The sequence below is a fragment of the Eschrichtius robustus genome, chromosome 11 (assembly GCF_028021215.1).
Source record: "Eschrichtius robustus isolate mEscRob2 chromosome 11, mEscRob2.pri, whole genome shotgun sequence".
Lineage (NCBI taxonomy): Eukaryota > Metazoa > Chordata > Mammalia > Artiodactyla > Eschrichtiidae > Eschrichtius > Eschrichtius robustus.
The window spans coordinates 104097078-104114261 of record NC_090834.1 but is presented as its reverse complement, the minus strand read 5'-3'; the positions used below and the strand labels follow the sequence as shown (position 1 = coordinate 104114261).

The window sequence follows — 17184 nt, the reverse complement described above, 5'->3', positions numbered from 1 at the left end:
ATTAGTGAGGGAAGAACTATCCTTATTCCAAATTTACAGGATAGGGAACTGATGTCCAGAGATGAACTTATCAAGGTCACATGACTGGTAGGGGCCAGAGGTGGGATTTGAACCCAGGCAGAAAAGCTCCAGGATGTACATGCCTGCCGAGGACGCTGCACTGTCTTCCATGTGCTTAGCAAACCTGGGATCATGCTGTTTTGTATTCTGTTCTTTTCTCTCAATGTCATATGGAATGATTTCTCATAACATTAAATATTCTGCTGAAACACAATTTTAAGGCGGTTGGTTGCATGACGGCCTATCTATGCTGTGGACACTTTATGTTTAATGGGCCTGGGATGTCCCAGATTTTCCCTTTTGTAAGAGACTCTGAGGACTACATCCCTGCTTATTTATGTTTGCGGGTGCTTCTGATCATCGCTTTAGCATAAACCTTAGATACAAAATTACTGGGACAAAGACCATACATCTTTTAAGAACAAGTCATCTCCAAAAAGATTGTACCAATTTACACTCTTTCAAGAAGTGTTTAAGATCTATCTTTCCCTGTTTTTTCTACCTTTTCTCTCACCGGTGGCTATAAATCTCTTTGGTCTGCATTGGGTAAAGGATAAAAGTGGAAGGTGGGGGAAGATTGTTGCTTCGAAGATCAGACTTTGGGACTTACCTGGCAGTCCAGTGGTTAAGATTCCACACTTCCAATGCGGGGGACATGGGTTTGACCCTGGTTGGGGAATTAAGATCCCACATGCTATGCAGTGCAGACAAAAAAATATAAATAAAATTAAAAAGTTGATGAAGATCAGAATTTATCCTCATGTTGGTAGCACAGGCTACAAATATAGAGCCTCAAGAACACTGGGCTCATTAACAGACACAACTCCAGCCCTGGCCTCAGGCTCATCTAGGGAAGCAAAGCCTGACTTTTTCTGCTTGGTATTATGGCAGTAAGCCATGCTGACACCATATGTCTCCCGACATGGATGCAGCAGTGCGTTCTAGTGGAAGCATCTGCTAATTCATCCATTCATTTATTCAACATGTACTTATTGAGGGCCTACTATGTGCCTGTAACCAGTACTGGAGCCAGAAGATTGGAGGAGACTTCCTTCATCTGTACAATGGGGGTCAGGCCCCGCAGGGGCTCATGGGGAGACAGTGAAATGGCATATGTAATTAACCAGAGCTATTATTCTTACTCTTATTGATAGCTTTTCCCCAGTAGAGACATTGCTTATGGTTCCATGAAGACCACTTGGAAAATGAGTTTGACAAACTGTTCACTTGAGTCTCCATTAAGCCCAGTGCATGATATTTACTGTTTTAAAAAAAAAGCCATTTCTGCTCTCACCTTTTCCCCCTTTATCAGCTCTGCAACCAGTCCTCTTTCACCCCCCTGAAGACGATCATAATCCAGTGCCATCCCAGAGGGACCAGGCACACGTAACCGTGGACATACGGCAGATCTGCACAGAGAAGGTAACTGCAAGGCTTAGGGGTGTGTTTCAGGGTGGGGTGACAAGACTGAAGTTAATGCCCCCCTCTCGCCCTACTGCATCCTTTCCCTGGTCCCCGAAGAGGAAGCCCCTCACTCCTCTGGGCCCCTACCCACACCTGTGTTGTTTTCTCCATCTGGCCCTCCCCACTGGGGGCTGTCTCTTTATCTGTCTCCATGAATCGGTGGTGGGTTCCTAACCCAGCCCTCTATCCCTGGGGTCCACCACAGCACCTGGCACATAGTAGGTGCTCAGTAAATTTGTCCTGAATGAAAAGATGAGGAAGGAAGGGAGTCGTCCCTTTCGCTGCTTTGTCTTGCCCGAGTAAAGGCCCATACTGTGCACTGCGTCGGGGTGTGTTTTCCACCTTGTTTATTCTTTCCTGCCCCTTCTCTCATGTGGGTCTCCCTCCACTTCTGACCCCTGCTGTCCCCAGCCTGGGCCTCTGCTTCCGGGTGTGAAGAAGTGATGCTTCCACTCCAAATGTGCCAAACCATGGCAGCTCGAACCAGTGGTTTGTAGCTCTGCCCCTGGAGGAAGCTGAGAAAGGCTGAAGGCTTAGTGCACCCTGGGGCCCCTTTACATGCGTGGCATCCTCCCCAGCAGCCTTGGAGGTCAAGGGACGGAGCATGCTGGGCTCTGGAGGGGTGGGCATGGCTCAGGGATCCACACGGCCTGTCACTTGGGAAGTGGGACTGGAGAGGACACTGCAGGTGTGGGTGGCAGAGAGCTGGTGACTGGGGTGGGGGGAACAAAGGGGAACCATCTCAGCTTGAAGGGCGTCACCCAGAACCGCCCTGGAGCAGAAGGTCACTGCCAAAGGACCTCTGAGATGGGAAGAGTAGAATCTATTTTTATTACCCGTTACCATCCCTCGGAATGAGGAGGGGGCGGAGTTGGTGGGGGCCATCACAAACTTCCACAGTCTAGAACAGCCCCCGCCACTTCCTTTGGGGCTGCCTCGCCCCAGCTGCAGTCACGTGGTGCTGGAGGAGACTGTCAATCACGTTGGGCAGGGCCACGTGATCAAGTAAAGCCAATCATAGTACCCCAAGCCCCCCGCCAGGATGGTTGGTCCAGGGCTGGACACATGATCTGAGGTGGACCAATCAGAGCCCTCCTTGGTATCCTGCGGTTTTTCTGAGCTTCTTCCCTTCGGGATTAGACGCGTTAGGGATATATGTGTAGAAGTGTGAGGGAAGAAAGTTGTCAGGCTAAGAGGATCAAAGATGAGAGACGGGAAAGAGTGAGGGAGACAAAGAGGGAGCTGATGGCTTCTGATGTCTTGGGTCCAGTCACTGAGATCTTTGCATCTGCTGTGGTTCCTGTGTCCCGCATCCCCAGTGTCCTTCCAGTAAGTCTACCCTTTCCTTGAAGCCAGTTGGAGTTGGGCTCCTCTCACTTGTGGTTCAGACTAGGATCTAGATCCTGCCCGATTATGATGCACCTTCCCGACCCAAAGAGAGGCACCCATTTGTATTAGCACCGTTGAGAATGGAAACTTTTATTCTTTGCTGAGAATGGGGCTTTGCAGAGCACCAAACACTGTCCTCCGCCATCCCTGGGTGGGAGTGCCCTACGTGTGAGTGAGTGTGTGTTTGCAGGGCGCCTGATTGATTGCTGGAGCGGGCCCCAGCCTTTACACTGCGGGAGCCAGGCCAACCCTGTTGTTTCCCCGATCGTAAACCGAGAAATACAGCCTCAGGAAGACGTCGCCCAGGATCCAGGTCTCCGATCGGCTCATGTTCTCTGTGCCCCCTGCAAAGCTGCTGAGGCAGAGGCCCCGAAGGCTCTGGGGGAGATGGAAATGCACACCAGTCAGCCTGAGTCCTTACCTGCCACCCTCTCGGCATCCAGAGCCGGCAGCTTCTCGGTTTTATTTCCCTCCTTTGGTAAGAACCAAGTGGCTCTCTCAGCAGCTGCGGAAGTGGGGTGCCCATCCAAGACCAAGGACGGCCAAGACATGTGGTTGCCATGAGGGAGAAGGGGTGGGGAAGGGGAGGATTGGGAGTTTGGGATTAGCAGATGCAAACTACTATAGAGAGGATGGATAAACAAAAAGGTCCTACTGTATAGCACAGGGAACTCTATTCAATACCCCGTGATAAACTGTAGTGGAAAAGAGTAAGAAAAAGAATACAAATACATGTATAACTGAGTCAGTTTGCTGTACAGCAGAAATTAACACAACATTGTATATCAACTATACTTGAATAAAATTTTAAAAAAGAGAGCGAGAATGGCCTGTAATTCCCCTCATACTGTGCTGTTTCTTTCCTCCTGACCCATGCTCGCTGTTTTCTCTGCAGGGAATGCCTTTGCTTCTCCCTCTTCCCCACAGCCCGTTCTTAGAGACTGTGCTCAGCCCCTCTAGGAAGCCTTCCTGGCCCCACGCTCACCCTCCCTGGCCACTCCAGGCCGGGTTGGGTGACTTACCCTGGTGCTCCCCTTGTGTATAGCCCTCATCACTCTAATCTGCACCCGGCACCCCTTGGCTCAGCCCCCGGGGGTGCCATTTGCATGGGGTCCAGTGTAGATGTGCCTCGACCCATGCAGGCCTCCTCGTGCCTCCATGAGGCTGGGGGTTTAGAATGACTGAAATTCCCTCTCTTCCTCAAAGCCTTCTTTGAGCCCATCAGCCTCCTCTGAACTCCCATAGGGAGCTGACATTAAGGCCCACCCCTGTGCAAGGGCCACGCAGTCACCGTGTACCCTTCATTCACGTGAGCGTGCAGCCTCCCCACAGAGAGGTCTGGTACCCCAACGCACAGAGCGGGAACTGGGGCTTAGCAAGGGGAAGTTGCAGGCGAGGACTAGGGTAACCATGTAATTTGTCATCCAAACCAGGACACTTTCGAGATGGGAGGGAGACCGTTAACCATCATGGTGGGACAACACACTGAGACTGTGCCCACCCACCCCACTTGCCACTTGGCCTATTGCAGGGATTGCTAGAGCTGACTTTCCGTGTTCATCCATCTGAGGGCTCTGGTTGAACTGAAGCTCTTTGAGGGCAGAGGCCCTTAGTGTTCCCTTCTCTTAGTGCCTCGCACCAGGCCGGCACGGGGCGGTGTCCCATTTATTTCAGGATGATGGAAGTCCCAGACTGCCCCTTACTCTCAAGTGGTTGGTTTTGTGGGAGGCACTGGCCCAGCCACAGGGGCTCCGCGGCATCTGCAATGGTGTGGCTTGGCCTGCAGAGGGCCCCCTCCTGCAAGCAGGAGCCCAAGGGTTCCTGAAATTCCACCAGGGCTGGCCCTTCACCTTTCTGATGTAGGCTTCAGGGGGCACTGGGTAGTTGTTGCCGTTGATGGTGAAGACGATAGTAGGCAGGCGAGTCACATATCTACATGAAACCGCATACTGTTAGAGAAAGAGGGAGAGAGGTTGGTCCAGGTGATCCCTGGTGTGTGGAGAGCCCCGGAGTGACCCTGTGGCATGACCCTTCACCTCGTGACCGACAGGCCTGGCGCCGATGAGCCTCCGGATGGTGGTGATCATTCTACTTGGGCCAACTAGCAACGAGGTCCCGGTATCCACAATGGCCTGGCAGCCGCGTAAACAACCAAGATTCAACCCGTTCATGGTGATGCTGAGAGATAATTGGACAACATGGGCACTAGGATCACTCTGAAGTCTCCCCCCACGACTGGCCCCCTCCCTGACTGTCTCCCTTCAGCTCATGCCCTGACTCTGTTTTCCTTTGCTCTGGTCACCTAACCTTTGCTGACTTCCTTTCAGTTCCTGAATGCATCAGGCTCTTTGGTGCCTCAGGGCCTTGGCATGTGCTGGTCGCCCTTCCTAGAAGACCCCCATCCCCTTTGTCTAGCTAGTTTCTCCTCATCTTCCAGGTTCCAGCTTACTTGTCACTTTTTCAGGGAAGTCTTCCCCCCGAGACTAGATCAGGCTCCTGTCTTGGTCACTCTCTGTAGACTCTTCCTCATTTCTAGCATGTACCGAAGTGGAAACTCATTATTATGTGTGTGACTCGTTTCATGTACGTCTGCCTTACTAGATGTTAGGGCAAGTTGTAGCCTCAGTGCCTCTCTCAAGTGCCTAGCACACAGCGGATGCACAATGTATGTTTGTTGAATGAGTGAATGAATGAAAAAATGGATGAGGAACAACCAGAGCCCTGTATCTGCTGTGTCACCAATAATGGGTCAACCCACACAGTGAAGATGGAGGTTCTCCGGGGCAGCAGATGCTGAGAGTAGGGGTGTCGGAGACACAGACTGCTCTGGGAGAGGTTGTCTCCCAGCAGGGCCCACTCACCCAGCTCAGACACTGAGGGCCCTGGCCAGGCGATGCCTGAGCTAGCCCGGGGGGCCTCCAAAGGACACGTGAGCTTTTGTCTGAGGGTATCACTCAGAATCCCATCAATTATTGCCCCTTATTCTCAGGCTACTCCTGGATCCCGGCTTCCTGATTCTTTCTGTCACAGCCCCTGCCCCACTGTGTGCCCGGGATGGGGGGTGGGTGGCTATGGGTGGGGGGAGTGTCTCTTTGTATGAGTTGCTTTCAGGTCTCAAGAATGCAGCCAACCTCTCTCCACTGCCAGGGAGTTTCTCCCTAAGGAGACCAGTTTTCCTGGTTTGTCCAGGACTTTCCCTGTTTTGAAACTGGTAGTTTTGTGTAGTGAGAACTCCCTCGGTCCCTGGTAGCCCTAGACAGTTGGTCGACTTATCACAACCCTGTTCAGGCTGGTGAAATCCTCCCTGGTCCTCTTTTCACTGCACTTTAGGGTCTTCAAACCGTGCTCCCTGCCTCAGAGCGTGGTGGGTGCAGCCCTCTTGGGCTGCACACGTCTCTCTGAACCCTGTTCAGGACCCTGGTCAGAGCCCTGGTCAGGGGCCTGGGGTGATTATGAACCCATGGGTGGTGTGTGTCTCTGTGTGTCTGTGTGTGTGTATGTGTATCTGTGTGTGTGTTTTTGTGTGTATTGGTGTGCCTGTGTGTGTTTATATGTGTGCCTATGTGTGTGTTTATACGTGTGTCTTTGGGGGTGGAGCGTATGTCTGTGTGTGTGACTGTGTGTCTGTGCGTTTATTTGTGTGTGTCTGCATGTGTCCGTGTGCACGTGTGGTAGCATCACGTGGGGTGGCCCTCAGAGGGAGAGGCTTACCGGTTCATGGTTATCTGCCAGTAGTGGGGTTGGGACACTGGTATCCACTGGAGCTCTCCTTTGTGGTAGCTGTGGTCCAGCCCACCAAACATCACCATGCTGCCATTCTCCTTCCGGCTGAGGAGAGAAGGAAGAGGGAGGGCTCGTTGTAGGAGAATAATGGCAGGCACTGTCTGAGGGCTGTGCTTCTCCACCCATCCGAGGCACTACTATGGTCCCCATTTTACAGAGGCGGAAATTGAGGCCCGGAGGGATTGAGGACCTGTCCGAGGTCGGTCACCGACTAATGAGTGGCACAGAAGGGGTTCGAAGCTGGGCAGCCTGGCTGGGCTCCGACCACCCACCCTTCTGAAGAGGGCCCAGTCCCCTCCAGCAACCAGAGTGCTCAGAGATACCCTCCGAGGACACCATGCCGGAGGGGTCTGGCTGCCCCCTCGCCTAGCCTGTCATTGTTCAGAAAAGCCGAGGCCCGAGGGCGCCAAGGGTGTGGGCTCAGGCTCACCCAGGGCTGGCTTCACCAGCGTGTGTGACCTGTGCCAGCCATGGGGCCTCACACTCAGCAGGGCCCTGCGCCTCTGCTATCCCTGTCTTGAAATTCCTAATACTTTTTGAACAAGAGGTCCCACGTTTTCATTTCGCACTGGCGCCTGCGAATTGTGAAGCTGCTTCTGGGCTCCCGGTAAAGTGATAGTGAAGAGGAAACATTCCCGCCATCCCTCTCCTTCCTTCCATATCAAATCCATCAGCACATCCTGTTGCCTTTTCCTCCAACCTGTATCCTGACACCTTCCACTGCTGTCCCTCTTCCCTTCACACCGCCTGGACCAAGCTGCTGCCCCTGAGCTCATGAGCATGGGTGTGTTCCCATAAAACTTTATTCACAAAAACCAGTGGCGAGGCCAGATGTGGCCCTGGGGCCATAGTTATCCTGGGCTAGACTGTCCCTCAGAAAACTTCTGGATCAGGTGGCTACAACTTTTCGTGCAACTGAAAGCATCTTACAGCTGACTTAGAGAGAGGGCTTGTCCAGTTCAGACTTACGTGCTCAAGTAGAAGGCAAAGACAGGCTGAGAAATGAGGCCTCGTCTCTTCAGGTTGTCGAAGATGGGGGTGGTCCCTCGGAGGGCGAGGCTGGGGTAGCCCAAGCCCAGGATGCCATCGAAGGGTGCATGCTGCATCCCAAACTGTGACCGGATCAGGGCAAATGGCTGGACTACGTCAACAAGGTTCCCGATCTGTGGGAGAGGGGAGTGTACCCACGTAAAGGTTTGGGAAGTGGGGCTGGGACTGGGCTGGGATGGAGATGCTTTGAGCACCGCAGAGAAGAACTGAGGCCTGGCTGTGCCCTGGGTTGACCTTAGATGGTTAGACCAAGCTGGGACAGGAATTCGGGTTCCATTTGTGCGTGGCTGTGGCTTTTAAGTAACACCTGCCCCTCCTGCAAACACTATCTGAAGTGAGTCAAATTCGCCTCATGCCTTCTGTGCAGGTGGGGAAACTGAGGCTCAGGAGAGGACCAAATAGTTCCCACTTGAGGACAAAATGAGTAGAGAGCAGGGTAGTCTTCTCTTTGGCATCCCTATGATCTGATGACAGAAATGGACTGAATCCATTACAGCGCATCGTGGATTCTGCATCTGCCCAGGAAGACAAAAGTCCATTATACAATGTCGCTGCCAGGGTTCTTATGAAAATTCTGCCTGGAAAACATGCTTTGGGGATGTGTCTGTGCGTGTGCGTGTGTGTGTGTGCGTGTGACAGAGAGAGAGAGAGAGAGAGAGAGAGAGAGAGAACTCAGGCCCTTTGGGGGATGCAGGCCATACTTTTGATTAGACACTCAAAGGCCCCCTCTTAGGGGCCTCCATTTATCAGGCCCTTCCCACATCTGTGGCCCCCTGCTTTCCCTGTCTGGATTCCCAAAGCCCTCAGTTCCCCCCAAGGGCCCAAGATCAGTTTTATCCTCTCCCCAAATACCACACACCTGCATGACTCCTGACTGGCCAGCCCAGTTCCACTGCTTACCTGATGCCTGACCTTGGCAAGGCCCTGGCTTTCTGCACCTCAGTTCCCTCATAGGTATAATGGAGCTAATCATAGCACTTCCTATGTGGGGTTGCTGCAGGATTAAACGAGTTGTTACCATAAAAGTACCTGGCACAGCCTGAGGATATAAGAGTGGGTGCTTTTTTCCCCTCTCTCCCTGCTCCCAGCAAAATGAACCTTGAGCAGCTCATGAGCAAAGGAGCTGCAACTCCACACCCCAAGCCACTCTCTGGGTCAGCCATTCTGGGAGTTTATGTGCCAGCAGGGACACTGTCTCCCCAGGGACACAGCACTGTGGGGTGGGCGGCCAGCCACTAGGGGACTTTGGGAAAGACGAACCCTCCCAGTTGGCCCTGCATCTGTTTTGTAAGCAGCGGTCGTTCCCAGGGCCAGCCCTGACTCGGCTTCTGGTTTCCAGTTACCCGAACAGTGTCACAGCCAAGAGCTCCAACCACCCTCCCGGAGCCGTAGATGAGGTCGACGGGCCGGCCCGGGAGCCGGAAGGTGGTGGACAAGTGAGGGTTGAAGACCTTGTGTGTACCTGCGGACACAAGAGATGTGTGCCCGTCAGGTGCCAAGGACGGAGAAGGGGGTGGGAGGGGGCATACAAGGTGGGCGGGGGGGCAGGTACTCACGGCAGGGGGGACTGTAGCAGTAGACGGAGGGCACCCACAGGTCACCTGAGCCGGTGTCAAAGAGGACCTTGAACTGCTGAGGGGGCGTTCCGATGGTGATGCTGCCGACATAGGCCAGCTACAGGGGCCGGGGAGGGGTGGTTTGGTCAGACCTGGCTGCCCTGGCCGCCCTCGATTCCCAGAGTACTGCTTCCCTCGAGGTGTCCCGTGTCTCCTGAGATCACTTTCCAACCGCCCCACCTCACAGCCTCTGCTCAGACCGGTGCCTTCATTTGGTTTTTTCTTTTTTTTCCTCCATGCGGGCTCTTAGTTCCCTGAGCAGGGATCGAACCCGGTCCCTCTGCAGTGGAAGCGCAGAGTCTTAAGCACTGGACCTCCAGGCAAGTCCCTGTGCGTTCATTTGAGCAGCTCGCCAGTCTCCCCTTTAAGGCCCAGCCTGTTTCTTTCTCCAGTTGGCCCTCCTAGGTCACCCCAGGCCACCTCCTCTAAACTCAGACCATGTCCTATCACCACCACGCTGCTGGCCCTTTTATTTGACATGTATTTACTCCTTGCCTATCACTCAGGCTGTCCTATGCATTCTTGATGAAGAGACGAGACCTTTTTAAAAATCAGTTACAATAACCATAGTGTTAGATTTTTATGGCGTCACAGGCCATAGGGGCTCAGTAACTTTTTACTGTGTCCTTCTTGGATCTGCGGAGGCTGAACTTTGTCTGCCTGGGGTTTCAATCTTGATGTGCAGTTGGCTTTATCTTTCGATCAGACATGGCTCACCTTTCATCTGTAACTCAGTGGCTCACTTAGTTCAGGAGGAACAATCTCCCTGAAACTAATGACATATCTTTGGCAAGAAATGGATGTTTACCTGCCACCTGGTCATTGCTGGGCCCAGTTACCACAGACCAAGAGTTGAGGATGAGAGTGCCTTCTTCTCTGGGAATGGGGTCCCTATTCCCCAGTGTTTCTGCTTCCTGCAGGAGCCCTAGCCCCAACACGCCGCCTGGCGCCTCCAGATGAACCCCAGTGCCAGGCCAGAGCACCAGGGGGCGCGGTAGAGTGCCATCCGCTCAACACACTCACATCCAGGTAGTTCCTCAGGGGATGAAGAGACAATTTCGGGTCACGAGCGACATTCTGGGACCTGCCGTCAGTGTTCTTCTCCAGGAAGTTTGTCAGCAAGTTTTTTTCCCTGAGGGTTTCTCGCATGGTCTTGATCTTTGTTAGAGGGATCCTTTCACGGAGCATTGGGAAAAGGACACAAAGAAGAGGCAGCAATCAGCTGTCTGTGTTATAGTAAGACTTTCATACCCTGCATTGTAATGGCACTGTGTATTTTCCAAGCATTTTTATGAGTGTCCTCTCATTATCAGGATGCCATGCAAAGACCATGACAAAGACCTATGTTTGAATACAGGTACTGTTGTGTAATCTTGGGTAAGCCATATGACCATTTGGAGTCTCAGTTTCCCCATCGGTAGGTAAAAAGGTAGAATATAATTCCCATTGCCCATATAGAATGCTTTGGGTATTAAGTGAGATGATGTATATAATGTACCTGATACGTAAGAAGTGTCAACAATGACAGCCATTCCCATTGCTATTGCCATCCCACTGTATCTTTATCAAAGAAGCTCTGGGAAGGAGTTTGAAGGGGGATCATTACCCTCTTTTTACAGGGGAGGAATTTGAAATGCTGGCAGTTTGTGACTTGGCTGTGGTCACACTGCTTGTTAGAGGTAAATCAGCCTAGAAGTAGCCTCCCATATCTTTCTCCAGGGCTCAAGCAGAAGAGAGGGGTGAGAGAGGAAGCCAGGAGATGGGGAATAAATTAGGGAAATTAAGAAGCTAGAGAAGCAAGGAAGAGTCAAAATAGAAAAACAAAACTAAAACAAAAACGAAAGCTCAGAGAGTTCTGCATGCACAGAGACATCCAAAGAGGATGGAGAGATAAAAGAGAGAGATACAGAGATGAAGATACAGACACATACACACAGAAATGGAAAGAGAGTAGAGAGAAGTCCTAGAAACCAATATAGGAGAAATGCTGTTCCATAGGACCACACTTACAGTTGCACAGGTTGTGCACTGAGCAATTCCAAGGAGTGCCATTTTCACAGAAGTCATGATGTGACTGGCACCCCAAGAGTTGTGCAACCCTGCAGGCCTACCCCAAGACCCTTGGGCCCCACGTTGCCCATGGCAAGGTACTCATCAATAAGTGAGAGTTGAACTTTAAGACTGTCAGGGAATGATTACATTCCCTTCTAACCCTGATGGGTGGAAGAATAAGAGGACAAGGAAAACCCCAGAAAGAGAGATGATGCCACTTACAGTCCCCGTACTTACATGACTAGGCACTCTGAGAGGGCCACCAGCCCAAGGATCCCAAGCCACTTCATGCTTCTTTCCTGGGTCCGAGTACTCAGGAAAGAGTGAGTTCTGAGCATGCAGTGGTGGCCAAGAGCTCCTAGTTATATATGCTCTGACATGCCTTAATTGCCCCCTTTAGGCCACTAATGGATCTGATCAGAAATATGAAGCTCTCGATAAAATCTTTACCTCCATCAGTGTCTGTGGGGAGTGGACTTGGAAAATTCTCAGAATACAGAGATTTCTACTGTAATCTCTTCCTTGGGACTTGGCTGAACAACCAAACTGAACCGCATGGACTAAGAGCGGGGAGACTCTTGCCAACTTGGAGATAAAACACTGCTAATAACGTGATAAAAGTAAATACTACTGGAGGCCATGCTTGACCTTCGTGATCTAATGTGGTCTTCCTAGCAACTTCATGAAGCGTGCATTGCTGTCCTCAGGTGGAGAGGAGATTGCTAGGAGGAAAAGAGTTCAAATGGCAAAGTGAAGACTTTAGGAGCAGCCCAGTGACATACGAGTGGCTTTAGGTAGTGGGACAGATGGCACAGTTCAGGGGCACCTATGATGCCAATATGCATCAAAGGTCTGGGCTAGAGTAGTATTACAATTGCACAGTTTCACTATTGGGAGAAATGTGATGCATGCATCCACAAGATACTTTATATCGTCCAACAAACACACACGGAGGACCCTGTGTGCTGGGGTCTAGGTCAGATGCTGGAAAGTCAAAGTCAAGTAAGACACAGGAGGTCCTTATCTTCAGGGAGCTAGCAGTCTCAGGCAGTTCTCACAAACTCATGACCCAGGAGGCAAGAGAAATGAATGGAAGGGCTGGGCGGGCATCAGGGACAGGACACAGGGCAGCACATGCCCTACCACTGGGGTCAGTCTCTCCTCAGCTCCAGCCAGCGGATGCCATCCTAGAAACCAGGCTGGTTGGCAAGTTTTCAAGAGAAGTTAGAAGTCTGGATATTTATTTTTAGTCTGGTAAAATCCCCTGATTTTAAATGTTAGCGACTAATTTTTTTGTTTTTTCAAAAAACATAGTGTGAGCCAAACCTCAAACAACTAACTGTGTGGGGGATTCAGCCTGCAGGCTGTGCAGGTTTTTATTTCTGGCCTAGAGGTGGGAGTAGAGAGGGGACAGAGAGGGGGTTCAATTCATGTCGGTCGAATGAGTAAGAGACCGAATGCATCTTAACCATGTTAATTTTCCTTCCTTTTGTAAAGAAAGATTACCAGGGTCATATAAACCAATGAATTTAATAAAGTCTACTTGCTGAGCATCTGATATAATTCCCCACTGGATCCATGCCTTGAAACATTTTGTCTAGCAAACCAAGCATGCAAAGAAATAACTTCTAAGTGTCTTATCAGTCAAAGAAGACAAAAAAGACCACTCAGAGCTCCTGCTCAGCCTGAGATGAACAGGGCTACCTGTGAAACTGTTATTCCAGCCAAAGTAAAGGTGGTGGAGTTTTATGGTTCCTTCCAGGATTCCCAGGGCCTGGGTGTTCCTGCGTGAGATCTATCCAGGCCTGTCCCTTGGGTAGAACAACAGAAGGCTGGCCTGGTCACCAGGTGGGTGATAGATTGGGTGCTGCGTCTTCCTACTCATTTTTGCACATTGTTAAAATTCAGTTTTGGTGGTTTAATCCCTATGGAGGAGATTTGACAGCGTGTAGCAAATGACATACACAAATGCCATTTAGCTCAGCAATTCTACTTCTAGGGATCTATCCCAAAGATACACTGGCAAAAATACAAAAAGTCATATGTACAAGCCATTCACTGCAACACTGTTTGTAAAAGCAAAAGATTAGAAACTTACCTGTAGTGACCATCCACGAGGGAGTGTTCAATAAGGGACAGGGCATCTGAACAACCGGGCATAATGCAGATGGAGAGAGGCGTGGAATGGGTGAGATCTTCAGGGTGTACTGTTTAGTTTTTTAAAAAGAGGGACCAAAAAAGGGCTTATAGTTTGTTACTTTTACATACACATATATATCTATTTTCAGTAAAACTAAAAAAAATTGTAATTTATGGGGGAGGGGCAGGGACGGAAGTGAGATTTTTCTTGTTTTATAATTTAACTTTGCAACCATGTAAATGCATTCCAGAATTTAAAAATACATAAATAAACACATTTGTCGAAATTGAGAGCTAAGACAAATGAGCCTAATTCTATCAAGTTGGCGACCTAGCCGCACACAACAAAACATTACTTAAGTGGCTTTAAAACGCAGAATTTCGACCTATGTTCAGAGTGGGATATCTTCTAAGGACAAAGACAAACAAACGAACGAACAAAACATCCTCTCTCCAAAACCAAACCAAAAACAAAAAACCAAGGAAATCTGAAACTTTATCCAACACCTTATTGTTGGTGATATTGCTACTGTTATTTTGAAAGTATCTTATGTATGTTACAGGTTAAAGCAAGTAAGTAACTAATGCTAATGTTGTCATGAAGCACGACTTTCAGTGGAAGAGAGAAAAGATGTTTACATATATAACAAAAAAGCTTAAGTAAAACCCTGCGGTCTTAAAACTTGAATTGGAAGTATAAGTTTGTACCAATTAATTATTTTCCTTTTTTTTTTTTTTTAAAGAAAATCTCTACTTTCTGGATCTGACCACTGGAAAGCCTAGAAGCAATGGCAACTTGATAACAGTGACTGTCCTGAGGCCTAGCCTGTGGCCTCTAAATACCATTTCCCACCAGAGGATCCAGAGATTCTTAAAGAGATGGTTGATTTCAGGGCTGGGCCAAGAAATGCACAAGGTAAGCATGGGAATCTTGAAGGATCAGAAAGTTGAGGGCCTTCCAATACCCCCAGGGGCTGCACAAAAGTTTAGGAATCCATATGAAGAGGCCAAAAGTGGGATAATTTTAACAACACATCAAATTGATTGAAACAAATTAAATATATAAAAAGCCATGACTAGTGGCGGCGCAGTGGATAAGACTCCGTGCTCCCAATGCAGGGGGCCTCGGTTCGATTCCTGGTCAGGGAACTAGATCCCACATGCATGTCACAACTAAGGAGCCCACATGCCGCAACTAAGGATCCCGTCTCCCACAACTAAGACCCTGTGCCACCAAATAAATAATAAATATCAAAAAAAAAATAGCCATGAGTTCCAAGTGGTAATATACAACATCTAATTTGTTACTGTGACAGATTGCCAATGCACCAACTCACTATTCTGAACACTGAAAGAGGGAAATAATCATCAATATGTATGCTATTTTTGTATGAACTATATTTCATGTAACTACAAATAGTCGATGGACTATTCATTTTAATTGAAGAATTCCAGTAATTAAATTCAGAAGAAATGGTGGAATCAGGAAACCACTGTTTTGCAACATCCTAATGAAAAAATGGATCTAGGCAAAGATCATCAATGGATGCTAAAACCATAAGATGAAAGGTCGAAGGGGAAGTTTATAATGGATGGATGAGTTTGGCAACATCAGGACCCACTGATCAATCTCAACATCTATCAAAGTGGGGCAACTAGAAATTATGAGCCTCTTGATGTGATGCCATAAGAAATATATGGAATTACATATGAAATATTCCAATAAAAAGTTTTGAACTCAAGTCTAGATTTAACTACCAGTTTTCAGGGAAATACATAGATACAGGAACAGAGAAGCAATCCTCTAAACCCAATACTTGGGAATTCTATAGGACAAACAACCCCACCTCCTCCCGCTTTTTAAACAAATAAATGGCATAAAAATGGGGGGGAGAGACTGTTATTTATTAAAAGACTTAAAAGACAACAACCAAATGCAACATGTGTGCACATTCTCTAGATCCTGATTTGAATAAATAAACTGTTAAAAGGCATTTTTTGGAGAGGATCAGGGACATTTTAATATGGACTGGATATTAGACGTTACTTTTGTTTGGAACAAAACAGCATTGTGGTTATACATATTTTGTGACACGGTAATCTCTTCCTTAAAATACTTCAGCAAAAATGAATAAATAGTGTAAAAAACGTTAAAGTGAGGGTTTAGATAAAAAAAAACGATTTGTGTAGTTGCTATGGATTGAATTGTGTCTACCTCCAAATTCATAAGTTGAATCCCTAACTCCCAATGTGATGGAATTAGAAGGTAGGGCCTTTGGGAGGTACTTAGGTTGAGATGGGGTCTTGAGGGTTCGGCCCTCGTGATGGGATTAGCGCCTTTATAAGAAGAGCCACCAGAGAGCTTCCTCTCTCTCTTTCTCTCTCTCATTCTTCCTCTCCCTCCCTCCTTCCCTCCCTCCCCCTCCCCTACCACATGTGAGGACACAGCAAGAAGAGAGCTGTCTGCTAGCCAAGAAGAGGGTCCCCACCAGGAACCCAATTGGCTGGCACCTTGATCTGGACTTCTAGCCTCCAGTCTACGGCAGCCTGGGCCGACTAAGACAGTAATGTAATTCTTGATGCCGAGTGATGAAACACAGGGTTCGTGATACTATTCTTTTTTATTTTTGTTATGTTTGAAATCTTTTTGTAATAAGTTTAAAAAACTTCCATTTGGAAGTTTCTGTCTTTAGTGATACCCTGAGGGGCCCAAGAAAAGCAGACCTGGACAGGCCCCCACTGGCTGAGTGGTGGCAGTCCCCACCTGCTCATAACTCCAGCTCGTCTCGTTTGATCTGACCGTCACCAACCCCCCGCCCCACACTCTGGGCTGCTTGGTCATCCAGCTGGACACTTTGATGAGCCAGGTCAGGGCCTGGAGGTAGAAGGAATGAAGACACTTTTAGAAAAAATGGACTGGGAATCCCCCTCCCTGGGGGGGGGTGCCATCTGCAGGTGAAGGATAGGGCTTAGGTAGGGAGGGAGCCAAGGAGCGAGGCTGTGGGGATATTTGGAAGGGAAGGAAGGAGGGATTCACAACCAAGTAACCAAGAGGAAGACAGCTTGCTTAGGACCCAGGAAGGAAGAAGCACTGAGAAAAGAATGGTACCTACCAGAGGTCCAGAGCCACCTGGGTCTTCCGGTAAAACTTGTTGGAGGGCACGATCTTCCTGCTGGAATTCCTGCTCCGGACATGGAGGTGACAGAGCCATACTCCCTGCTGGTGAGCCCCGGGAAGAGGGACACCCACACCCAGGGGCCCTTTGATTACACTCTAGCTGTTGGCATCATCCCAAGCTGGACAGCAAAACGGCAGCTCATCCAAAGCATTTAAAATAATGTCTAATTTATCTAACCTTCCTGGCATGTCTTGTACCCAGAGTTCCTTTAGGAGAGGTGATTCATCAGCCTAACTTGGGTTTCTACTGAAGTCTACAACCTTCCCAGCTGGTAACTTTTGCTTTGTAACTAACTGATTTCATCCCACAGAACCTGAGTGGCAGAACGTTCCAGTGGGCATGGCCCCTAAGGTCCTCCGGCTCACAGCAGCTGTGTGTCAACTGGTCTGCCACTCCCCGTTCTGAGTCCAGCATTGCCGGACATCGTCAGGCAATCACGGCACCCTGACTAC

At 49.3% G+C, this 17184-nt stretch overlaps 1 protein-coding gene across 1 annotated transcript; it reads right to left on the bottom strand.

The window, feature by feature from the left end:
* Positions 1-3138: 3138 nt before the first annotated feature.
* LOC137772558 (pregnancy-associated glycoprotein 2-like) lies at positions 3139-11752 on the bottom strand. Its single transcript, XM_068556536.1, has 9 exons — positions 11652-11752; positions 10386-10536; positions 9303-9420; positions 9090-9208; positions 7666-7859; positions 6625-6741; positions 4950-5091; positions 4764-4862; positions 3139-3291 (listed from the first exon to the last, which is right to left on the bottom strand). The coding sequence occupies exons 1-9, from the start codon at positions 11750-11752 to the stop codon at positions 3139-3141; spliced, it is 1194 nt and encodes a 397-aa protein (XP_068412637.1).
* Between the last annotated feature and the right edge of the window lie 5432 nt (positions 11753-17184).

Bases quoted from the DNA above. Each gene is read 5' to 3' on its own strand.
- LOC137772558 (XM_068556536.1), bottom strand. From the start codon at position 11,752: ATGCTCAGAACTCACTCTTTCCTGAGTACTCGGACCCAGGAAAGAAGC. The intron at 5,092-6,624 runs GTAAGCCTCTCC...ATTATCTCTCAG, and splicing joins TGGCAGATAACCATGAACCG to CATCACCATGAACGGGTTGA. The intron at 3,292-4,763 runs GTGAAGGGCCAG...CATCTCCCCCAG, and splicing joins CTGAAGCCTACATCAGAAAG to AGCCTTCGGGGCCTCTGCCT.